This window comes from Indicator indicator, chromosome Z (assembly GCF_027791375.1).
Source record: "Indicator indicator isolate 239-I01 chromosome Z, UM_Iind_1.1, whole genome shotgun sequence".
Taxonomy (NCBI): domain Eukaryota; kingdom Metazoa; phylum Chordata; class Aves; order Piciformes; family Indicatoridae; genus Indicator; species Indicator indicator.
This window is the reverse complement of record NC_072053.1, coordinates 65,442,306-65,454,171: the sequence shown is the minus strand read 5'-3', so window position 1 is coordinate 65,454,171 and position 11,866 is coordinate 65,442,306. Positions and strand designations below refer to the sequence as shown.

Sequence of the window (11,866 nt, the reverse complement as noted above, 5' to 3'; positions counted from 1 at the left end):
ACAGGATTTGTATTTCTCACTAGCAGCTTTTTCTCACTGTCTCTTTTCAAAGCCGTGACAACTTGGGCATCGGGTCGCTACCTGACTCCAGGCACTGCGACCTGGCGAGTGGAGAGATTTGCGACCAGGGTACCTAGCATTGGCACTAGCTGTCCAGTGGCAGACTGCAGCCTTTGGTTGCCCAAATCCCCTATAATTTAGGGAGGTATGCAAAAGCAGTGGTAAGCAGTACTTCTCTGCTAACTTCTCCCAGTGTGCAGCAAGCTGTGGGTGTGTGATTTCCTGAGCAACACACTGCACCTAGGTACTTGCAAGGGGATTATTTTCCTTCCTGAATCAGTCAGTTTAATTTCTGGTAATCGTGAGCCCTGTCTGCCACACCACTGCCTGGCTGCTCAAGCACAGTGAATGCAAGGCGCATGCTGCTGGGTCTCTGTTGACCTCTCATTGGCAGCAGCAGGGACTCTTTTTGACGTGAGGAATCTCAGACAACATGGTCACTTTTTCTACATAGGGTCTACCATACCTCTGGTCACCTCTGCCTTCCCTGTGTGTCCGCAGGACAGACTGCAGCATTTAAGCAGTGCTTATATTCTAGGCAACTCTCCCACACCACTTCCCTCTGTTGTCTCCCCTGCCTTCCGTCAGCTTCCCCATTTCCACCAACTTGTTACATAATGTTGCTGTAACTTTGATGAGATGAAGGCCTGCCTTCCCTTCTCTGGTCAAGCAAACTGCCCAAAAGCCTGGAGTGGCTGCAAGCTGCAGAAAACACTGCGCCCAGTGTGGTTCAGGTGCTTGCAGTCCAGTTACAAAAGCAGGCTGCTCGCATTATGCTAATTTACCGACTTTGGCTAAGGAAGGACCTCCTCCAGCCAGGCAGGACCTATCACGGCACGGAGAATGACTTCATTTGGAAAAAGGGCTGCTGCGCAAGGCTGCCAGTGATTGTGCAGCATCCCTCCTCTCGCATAGTGGGAGGCTGTTCCATCTCAGCGTGCAGTTACTGTTTTATAAATCAGAATAGTTTTAGTAACCACAGAAGTTGTAACTTCAGCGAGTGCAGGATGATGATACATGCATACCCCCCCTCTTTGGCACTGTGATAAGGATTCAATGCCTTACGTCCTGCAATTTGTTAAACTCTGTCACCTAGAGATTCATTTCCTCTTAATTCACACATTGTTTTTATTTGCCTTAATTGTAATTTACAAATAATGGCAAGAAAGGCCAGTACCAAGCAAGCATAGCTGATACGATGCTGCATGCAAGCTCACCCATGTGCTGCTCGTAATCGGCGCAAGGAGCTGCGAGACAATTGGGCTGCTTTGTGAAACCTTCCGGCACAGAAATGCAGAAACGCATTAAGTGCCCCGCATTTTGAAACCAGCACACGACCCTCAGGACTGCCACTCTGCCAGTTTCTTCCTTTATGGATGCACTTATAATAAATGGCAGCTAAGCACAGGCATCTCCCTGGCATGCTGTCAGGCACCCTTGCTGGAGGAAATTCCACCTCCCCCCCCCCCCCCCACCCCATTCCCGCGCAAGCTGCCAAGGTGGACTCCTTAGCTCTTGCGATAGACTGAATGAGACTGCAGTTCCCTCATCAGTTTCATAATACTCAGAAAGCATCCATTTACATCATTGTGTGCAGTGCAGGGCAGCAGCTTCCAGGAAATTTGAAACTATTTTGATTCCAGTTGACTAGAACAGCAGCAATTGAATTAGCTGGTTTCGCTATAGATAAATTGATGATCTGTGCATTTTATTTCTTTGACCAATGGGTAACTGCTGGAGCTACAGTAACCTCTGTGAGTAAGGAGATTGTTCAAGCAAATATATCTAATTTCTGGAGATAGCTACTCACACAATTATTTTGTAAAATGTACCTGTAAACAAAATGTCTATGCTTGTAACTTGTGTTTTGCTTCCTAGAATTTCCTTTTATTATGTTGTAGACAAGCTTGCTTGATATGGAATGGTTATTTACATATGCAAAACCACATCTATGCCGAATTTAAGTAATGAATTCTTTCAACCTCTATTTATCAGAAAGGCTGCCAGCTGCTGTTAGATTATATTTGCCCAGACTCAGTTTTCTAGCCACTCACTCCCTTTCTATTTTAGCTTTCTCTCTCCATTTAATTATCTTTTCTTTTTTTTTCCTTTGTTGAAAGAAGCAACCTTCAATGCAAAGTAGAAATTTGTGTTACCTGATAGTGTATGTCCTTTCTTTGTTTGTTTGGTGATGGGAATTTTTTTTTCCTGTTCGTCTTCAGTGCGGTCCTTAAATTTTGTAGCTGCCTTTCTACCCTTGTTTGTAATGCAGTCATAATGGGGGATGGGGTTGGACAGGATATGCCAGTAGCTGCAGCAAGACATGATGCTGTGGTGGTGGATGGGAATAAGGGAGGAGTTTCCCTTAAAGAGCTCAAGCTCCTCCGAGCTCTGGTACCTAAAATAGCACTCTGAGCAAAGGGAAAGGCTTGACACTGTTTAGGAGGGGGTGGTAATTGGTAGTGTTCTACTGCAAGAAGTGAAGATCTCAGCAGTCGTGTGCATGGTGATACTTAGTGTAACAGGGACAGACTGCTGCTTTGGTGTCATAAGTGATTTTTGCTTTTAATCAGGTAGTGTTCTTGCAGGATGCCATGAAGGTGAGAATCCTCCCGATTTGTGCTTGCGTACGGCACGAGCTGCAGTCCTTTCAGAGCAGGACTGCTTGCACCTCACTGTAGAAAAGTCCTTGAATTTATACCATGGAAATGCTTCTCTTTCCCTGGTGAAACATGGCTTGCAAGCGTGGCAGGGAGGAGTACCTGTGTGCAAGCTCCCTCCTCCTGCACATCTTTCTGTACCCTTATATAAATGCAAGTATGTTCTCTGTGCATGTGTCTCTTCTGGAGTCTTCTGGGCTTACCAGAGGATGAAGTTTGGTTGGGATAAACTTCAGAAGGAGAAGTAACTAAGAAACTTGCTTGGGATTGCTTACTGCTGTCAGCAGCAGCTCCTGCATTTAGCATTTGTCATTCACTGTCAGAAATCGGGCTGCCTCTATTTCTCTCCTGTCAGTTCAAAAGCTGAGAAAGCAATCAGCAGAGATGAGCTTAGCCCCTTGCAGGGTCTGTGTGCAGTGCCTTGTCAGGGCTTGACCTCTAGTGCATGTTGGCTGCATCCCAGCCCCATTGAGGGGACCAAGAGTGATCAGTGCTCCAGGCATTCTCCCAGTGAGGTGGGGTGCATGGATTGAAGGGAGACTTGGGGGGTCCTAGCTCCTACGGCATCGTACATTGCTTTCCTTTGGGCAGAGTTCGTGGCCCAGGCGCTAACATGGCCAAGTGCTTTCCCGAGCTTCTAGGGCATGAGGTGATCCTAAATGGGGAACCATCCACTTGCAAGCCTGCAAACTAAGTTGCTGTAGGTGGAGCTGTGTCCACTGAGAAGTGTTTATAGTAGCATTTATAGAGACAGGCTCCTTATCTCAGCAGTTCTTTCTTAAAAATTCCCATGTCTAGACATGTGCTGGGAGAGCGTCAATCAGTAATGCTCCTGTGTTAGAGCAGACCAGCACTGTGAGGTGGGAAGCCAGGGTCTTTTACTGGCTTAGGCTGGCCCCTCTCCAGGTGCACAGATGTTGCAGCTTCACAACACTGTTCTTCCCTGTGAATCTGTCCTGGCACCTGTGGCATGAAGAGGGTGGGCTTGGGATGTACAGAAGCACAGTGTGAGTAAATATTGTGCAAGGGCACTGTTTTTCTGGGGCTTCAGGCACTTATAAAAAGCACCATGCCTGGAAAAACTCATATGAGGAGGGGGACCTTGGTGTCTTCTAAAGGCTCTTGCAGTGTACCCACATTTGTGTGTTGGAAACCCTGCCATAAAGGCAGGTTGGTGATGCAGAAGTGGACAGGACATCCATACTCCTCACACCTTGCAGCACAGAAAAGGTCCCTGCCCAATAGCAAGCAAGTCACCTAGGTGAAACCTAACCACTGAAGCTTTATTATGGAGTAATTAAGTCAGTAGCATGAAGATAACTGGAGAACCGATTGGTGAATAGACTGTCATTTGGTGTCATGTGAATATGCACCATAGACATCGTGTGGTATTTATTCTGTGGCAAGATACAGTGGATAGTGATCTGGCAGTTGTGAGCTGCTGCTCATCTTTACAAACTGGCAGATAAATAGCCACATTAATACAGTGCTGAGCTAGCATTAAATTATCCTGAATTATCCCCTATGAAGAGAGACTGAGATCCCTGGGGCTATTTAGTCTTGAGAAGACTCAGAGGGGATTTCATCAATGTGTATAAATATCTGAGGGGTGGGTGTCAAGTGGAGGGGGTCAAGCTCTTTTCGGTGGTGCACAGTAATAAGGAACAATGGGTTCAAACTTGAACATAGAAGATTTCACCTTAACATGAGGAGAAATTTCTTTACAGTGGGGGTGATGGAGCACTGGAACAAGCTTCCCAGAGAGGTTGTGGAGTCTCCTTCTCTGGACACATTCAAAACCCATCTGGATGCATTCCTGTGCAGACTACCCTAGGTGATCCTTTGGCAGGGGGGTTGGACCTGATGATCTCTTGAGGTCCCTTCCAACCTCTAATATTCTGTGGTACTGTGAACTTGGTCTGACATTAAGCACAGCTGCATGCCTTGCTCCTCAGAAATGGCTTGTGGCCAATCTGGTCATAGTGGAGATAGGGATCAGTTTGCAGTGCAGCACTTAGAGATGCACCTTGAATGGGGCAAAGTGTGGAAATACGAGTTGGTTTCTGGTTTCAGAGCTGTCACCTCTGTCATTGTACAGAGTAGGTGTTTGGATGAATCTTCCCCTCCTGTTGTTTGTTTCATACTCCAGACCGTTTTTGTCCAGAAAGGTACAGCCAATGCAGCTGTCACAGCTTTTTACTTTTTGTTGTTTTTCTGGGTTTTTTTTTGAAAGCTCAGTTCCTTCTTGGGTTATAATGTAAGGTGGCCAAGTATCTGTCATTGTGTCATCTGTCTGCTCCCTCTGAGGACAGCTAGTTCTCTGTTACCCCACAACAATGAGAGCCACTGGGTGCTGGGCACTTGGAAAATGGGACCATCTGTTTTTGCTTCTGCTTTGTTTACATCAGCTGAAGAAGTAGCATGAGCAGGGGAAGGGTAGCATGCTTTTTGTGCAGTGCTGAATTTGCTGCCACAGCAAATGTGAACTAATCTGTATGCATAATTACTGTGACAAGACCTTCAGTTACCTGAGTTCTTAAAGGAAGAGGGAAGTGTTGGCAGAAAGTTGAATTACTTAGTGAGTGCTTTGTAATTTAGTTAATTGGTTTTGTCAAAGCTGGGGAACATACGGGGTGTGGCTAATTATCTTCCCAATGTTTCATCTTTAAAAGTGGAAATGACCTAAAACTGTTTTCTTAAAACTAAAACCAACAGGTATGGTACATACTGTGGATGAAGGTCAGAGCTTTGAATATCAGGCCTGTGGCCTCAGACTGCTCATGGGGCATTAGGACCTTTTCTGAAGTGTAAGCAGACATTTCTGGCATTCTCTCTGGGCAGTGCACATGCCCAAAGTAGGGCTGCCCAAAAACTTTTATTTAAAAGGACCAGCTCTGCATAACTGCAGTGTTAAACTTAGCAATATTTTCCTTGCAGGGGAGAGTGTAGTTGCTCTGTTAGGCGAGGGCTGGGAAGGGAGGTCGGGATTTTTGCTTATGCATGTGGTAGATAACACCTGTGCTTCTTTTTTCCTTTACAGGTAGTGGCCATGGAGGCAGAACTTCGCTCCCTCATACCATCATCAATGAATTTCCAGAGTACGGCACCGTAGAGCCAAGTGAGGACACGCTGAGGGCTTCATTGCCACGCCAGGCAGAGCCTGTGGCACGCAGTCCAGAACATCACCAGTGGGTACCTGGCAGGCCCATTCCTCAGCGTGTGGTTTCTGCAGACAATTTGAGACCTGATGCTGGGTCAGGGCAGCTATGTGCCACAGAAGAAGGTTTTTCACCTGCGGGTAACCTGCCAGAGACTATGAAAATCTCTCAAAAGCTGGAAGTGACAAAGGTGCAAGAGACAGCAAATAATTCTCTTGATTCAGAGACACAAATGGAAAAAAAGAGCGTTACTGGCAGCCAAAATGTGCAGGCAGCTGAAGAACCAGTTCCAACAGGCCAAGAAAAACCCTCAGGCGCGCCTCTTCCATCTGAACGAAGAGCTGAGGAAAAAATGCATTTGATTGTAGAGAAAGATCTGGCTGCAATATGGACTGGGGGAAAGCAGTCTGAGTCCTTGCAAACCATCAGTAATAAAGCTGAGGAGGTCCATGCAGCACAGGAGACAAGCTGTCATAGACCATCTGTGACAAACCTGGAAGCAGCCAGCAGAGTGGAGGGGTGGGCGCATTTTGAGGAGTTTTCGGTGCACAGTCAAGGCAAAATGCAAATGGGTCCTGAGAGGAGGCTCTCTAAAGAGGCAGCTGTGAGCAAACATGTAGAATTTCAAGGGGTGGAGATATTATGGCTGCAAAAAGCTGAGGAGCAGAGAAGAAAGAAGTACTCGCTGATGGAGACTGTGTCTGTGGAGAGGAAGGCATTCCCCAAAACATCCAGCTACCCTGTGCCACCAGTATCCTTCCCAGGCTTGGTCTCCTCACCAGACAGTGCTTGGAGTGAAGTTTGTGAGGACCCAAGAATGGGACCAGCTGCCTCTGGAGATTCCTCTCTGGTGCTGCTTGATGAGAGTGGGGAGGATGAAGTTTTTGTGAAGGACAAGAAGAACCGTGCTGAGGAGGAGACAGCTGTCCTAGTGAGAGGCCAGGGCAGGTGAGATGGTGTTGGTGGGGAGGCACAAGGGCCAGGCAGGGTTTCTCTTGTCCCAAGAATGTGGCTTGTGCCTACCCCTTTAGGAGCTGCTGACGAACAATGAATGTTTGTCTGCTGTCTGCAATGTTGTGACAATAGTTCATGCCTGGTGGTGGCTAGTGCACAAAGTTGGGACTAAACCTCATCCGCACCACCTTGCTAATTTTTGATGTCCAGCTCAGGTTTGGAAACATGAAGATGTATCTTGCTGTTTGTAGAATAGTGCATGATGAAGGATCTGTAGTAGGTGTATATGGGATCTAGACATAGCAAGTAATTAAATGTAGGCAGCATGTAGGCCTGGCTTTATGTGCCTGGCCAGATTATCTGGGTTTGGGTAGGTTTCATACAAGAACAGTGGAAGCACCTCAAGAGACATCGGATAATAAAAATGTTTTTACCAAAGGCTTTGTGTATTATAAGAGGGTAAGTGTTGTGATGTGCTTTCTATATTCCCTGCTTATATGTGTTTATATATAATTCTATCTATGTGTTTTGCAAAAAATGTGCACTGCTGTTTACCAGAGCATCCTGATTTGCTCAGTTTTGTTTCCTGATGCAAAGGGTCATACTGGCACCCTTCCAGCAAACTCTGCTTGCTTTGACCTGGTGGGGTGTCTACTTCTGAAACAATGGGATCTTGGCAAGGGAGGTGCTCCTGCCTCAGTACCTCAGGATCTGTGGAGTTTTGCTTTAGCTATATAGCATGCAGGATTGCTCAGGCCCACAGTGTTTGGTGTAGCAGAGAAGAAAACTATGCAGGGGGATGCTACACCTTCCCCTGTACATCTGCAGGCCAAGTCTTCCTCCTTCAAATCTGGTTCTCTTGGCTCTGGAGTTTTAGTTGTATTTTCTTCCCTTGGAATTTTGGAGGGATGTACTCCAGGCATTTGCCAAAGATCCCAGGCTTAGGACTACAGGGCCAGCAAACTGTCCCCTGGGGGCAGAAGTGCCATCTGAGTGCATGTGTTCAGCCTGTGCAGCCTCTTGCTTGGCAGTGGTGCCTAGTGGAGACATGACACATTTGTGAGTGCTCTCCTCCTTTGCACATAAGCAGCTGATGTTGTCTGTTAAGCAATATGAGGCTTTCTACCCACACCCCTCTTCTTTTTATATCCCCAGAGAGGGAGATGGTGCCAGTCAGGATGGCAGGTGGTGCAAGGCAAAACTAATATTTCACCTGCAGTGTCCTCTCCTGCATAAAACCATGCTGATCTTTCTGTTTGCAAAGATGGAAGACAATGGGTCTAAACCTTATCCCTGACCTGAAATGAGCTGTTTCTAATTATTTTCCAGGATGGTGGAAGAGGGGGAAGCAGCCACTGGAGGATATGAAGATGTCCTTGGGCAGAGGCATTCTGACGTCTCCACCGATCTGTACAGCTCACAGTTTGAAAACATCCTAGACAATGCATCTTTGTACTACAGTGCGGAGTCGCTGGAGACATTGTACTCAGAGCCTGATAGCTACTTCAGCTTTGAGATGCCACTTACTCCCATGATCCAGCAGCGCATGAAGGAGGGCGGACAGTTTTTAGATCGAACGTCAGCCTCAGGGCAGTCAGATGTCCTGCAGCTTCCCCCTGATGGAGAGGTGAAGTGCTATGGAGAAGGCATCGCCAATGGCTTGAGGGATGCAAGCAAAACACTCCTCAGAGGAGATGTCATGGAAGTTCCTTGTTTAGAAAGGTAAAAGTAGTGGGTGAGATTTCTGTATGCCTGCTGGTTTTTCCCTGATGTCTCTTTCCTTCAGTGGACTATCACAGAGTGTAAGTTTGCCTCTTCCAACACTGTGTGTTTTCTGCACAGAATAATTACTGGTGTAACAGAGTGAGCCACAAGAGAGAAGTGAGCCATCCACACTGGTGATGTTCGTTAGAAAAGTACAGACTTATCTTATGAAGGTTTGTAGAGGATATTTGTGTGAATAAAAGGCTGGCTGGTGGTGTCACATCTGTCAGAACTGCCCATGGGTATGAATGAACCTTGTTCAGCTCCAGTTACACTGGAGCAGCAATTTTACGAACCGTAACACCCGGTGCACACAAATGCCATTGTCCAAATGCGTTTTGTGATTTGGATGTTAAAGGTAATGCCTGCTGTCTTGAGGTCAGTGGGAGTTTGTCCACATTTGGGACAATATTTATCTCCCACCACTTTTATGAGATTAGAGACTGTTAGCTGCTTCTTTTGTTTGTGCAGTAGTTACTGTCTGAGAGGAGGGAATAAATGTCAGTAATTTCCATTTAGGTAAAGGGAGCGATAAGAAAACCTGTTAAGAGAAGAGTCATGTGAGAAGCAAAAACGAGGCTAAGTGGTCAGCAAATACTGTGTAAGAGCAGAAACTCAGTCTATGAGTGTTTGAACTGTCCTTAGCTGTAGGAGATGGATGGGAAAAGTGGGGGTTCAAACAGCAATCTGCAGTGGGATGAGGAACCTCGTGAATGACAAAGATGCTTTGGATCTCTATCATCGTCCAGGAACATGTTATGTAACAGTCCTTAGATGATTCCCTTAGATGGAACGAGTCTAGTCTGAACTTTCCCAGGAGCCAGTGGTGAGAGGACTTTTATCTGCTTTATTTGCTTTGTGCTAGTGAGAAAGAAGTCCTTCGAGCAGAAGTAGTTTTGTGAACTTTAAGGTACAGTTTGCCTTTAAAAGAACAGGCAGAAGAATTTATCAGTTTAGAATATTCTTTCTGTTAGTCCTTCTGGAATAAAGGTGTTTAAATATTCTACAACCATGAGCTGCTTGGTGTCAGTAAGGAGTAAGTGACTGCTAATCTGCTATAGCCAATACGGAACCAGTAACTGAGGTTAGTCCTGACGCAGCTCCTTACCTGTACTCAAACCAGAGGGTGATTTAAAACTAGACAGTGGAGGACAAGCAGCACATACAGACCTTGATTCTGTTACCCAATAGCTGCATTTTCTGTTGTCTAAAAGCCACTGTCAAGGCCCACATGAGCTCATTGAGACAGAAGGTATCTCAAAGACCAGGTGTGCTTAGATAATGCTTAGAGACACATAAGGTGCCTACCTAGTGTGGATTTTGTTAGGAACTGTTAATTTTAGTTTAAGTTGGCGGCCAGAGTAATAAACCAACAGTTTTTGAAAATTATTCTTTTTTCCTTTTTACTTAAAAAAAAGTAAAGAAGTGTCACCAACAGTGGATTTGTTAGGAAGCTCTGCTATTGTAGTCTGCAGGGCTGGGTTAGGATGAGCCTGGAGGGCTTGCGCTGTTAAGGTAGGTGCTGATATAAAGTGTACCTGCAGCAGTACAGCCAGCCACAGAGGTGCCCAACATGGTAAGGCTCTGGACAATAGCTTTATTAACTTGCCTGCTCTGTGATGTTCAAATATGTGGTGTTGTGCCACAGTACAGGTGACTGACAGATCGTTTGTGCCATATTTTTGGAACCAGTGATGAATCATGGTGTTATAGTATGTGGATGAAGACTATTGATGGCATGCTGGGGGGCTACATGGGATTTACTTGCAAAGAGATCAAGTCAGTGTGCCACTGTCAAGCTCAGGTGAACCAGAAATAGCAGCTTCAGCCATGGGTACTTTTTTAAAGAGCTTGCATGTGTGGTTGTGTTGTCTGGAGTGATCTCAGATTTGTTTTCGTGACTGAAAGCTCTGACTGAAAGTCTTCATGTGTGATGCATGTGTGGTAGCCAGTGTGGCACCTTGTGTCTTCTGCTGTAAGTCCTTGTTTCCTATGGTGCTGGGAAACTGGGGTTGTGTTTGGGCTGTATTTTCCCACACGTAGTGCCTGCCTGGCACGGTGGAGCAGTGGTCCAGCTCTCCCGGAGGATAAGGTGAAGGAGTTGAGCCCATTGCCCTGCTGTATGCAGGCAGCGCTCCCTGGCCTGGCATCCCGCAGCCACCGGCGGGAGCTCGCAGGCAGCAGCCTGGCTGCTATATATCGTGGAGCCACGGGAGGTCTCTGTGCTCGCTGCAGAGCTGCCGGCTCTGCCTGCCGCAGTAGCTCCCGCACCTCCCTCTGCCCACCCTGCCGTGTATAGTCGCTGGAGGGCGGGTACAGGCAGGAGAGCAGCTGGAGGACCCTATCCTGTAGGGCTGGAGGCGACAAGTGCAAAGCGAAGCAGGGGGAGAATTTAGGATGAAGGAAGGTTGGGAGCAAGGCAATGCAACGTTGCAGTGAGGCACAACATGAAGTGTGTACCCCATTTCCAGAAACTGTGCTGCTAGTCCAAGTGAACAACTGCAACCAAAATCTCAGCAGCTCCCTGTGCCGTGGTATTTCAGGAACATAAAAAATGTGTGGGAAAGTGCGTGGGGAGAGAGCACACTTCCAAGTACCAGCTCTAATTTATGGGGGAACAGAGTGTGAAATGCTGGCAGTTCTTCACGGTCGGGTACAGAATGGGAGTGGGGATGTGAGCAAAGGGAGTTCATGGCTTGCACCTGGAAATTGAAAGTCATCTGCTACTTAGGAAAGGAGGAGTAGATGCTCCCCATAGCCATGCCCTTCCAATAGCACCGCAGCACCTTTTGTATCTCTGTGGAGAAACCCTGAGCATGTGACATGCGGTCCCTAGATGGCGTGAGTTTTTAATGTGCGAGGCAAGGAAACCTAGTCTTGTAATGAGTAAGCAGGAGGGTAACATCCTTCTCTGTGCTTAGGAAATCGCTGGCTCTGGGAGGGGTCAGCTCTGGTATGTGAAGGCCGGTCACATGCCTTCAGAACTGAAAAAAAAGAAGGGAAAAAAAAAGAGGGATTAGAGGCTTGCAGTCTGCAAGTTCCTATGGGCTCCTGGGTGTCTGGATGTTTCGTCCCTGCTGTTCTCCCTATCAGCTGCTGGACGTGGTTAAACACAGTAAGTCCTGGCGAGAGCCGTGAGACATGCCTGCTCTGACAGCCACCCGCCACGCTTTCTGAGGCGGGAGGATGTCAGCTGGTCCCTGGGTTTTCCTGCAGGACAGGTTGCCTTTCTGTTGCAAGTAGTCCTTTCCCAGCATAGCTTAGATGCCC

At 47.0% G+C, this 11,866-nt stretch overlaps 1 protein-coding gene across 1 annotated transcript in view; it reads left to right on the top strand.

Annotated features, from left to right (window-relative positions):
• The first annotated feature begins 1,783 nt into the window (after positions 1-1,783).
• PSD3 (pleckstrin and Sec7 domain containing 3) overlaps positions 1,784-11,866 on the top strand; it is an 84,100-nt gene continuing 74,017 nt past the window's right edge. The window contains exons 1-3 of the mRNA XM_054398283.1: positions 1,784-1,814; positions 5,761-6,826; positions 8,162-8,554. Of these exons, the coding sequence (XP_054254258.1) occupies positions 1,784-1,814; positions 5,761-6,826; positions 8,162-8,554 (1,490 nt within the window). The remainder of the gene's footprint in view (positions 1,815-5,760; positions 6,827-8,161; positions 8,555-11,866) is intronic.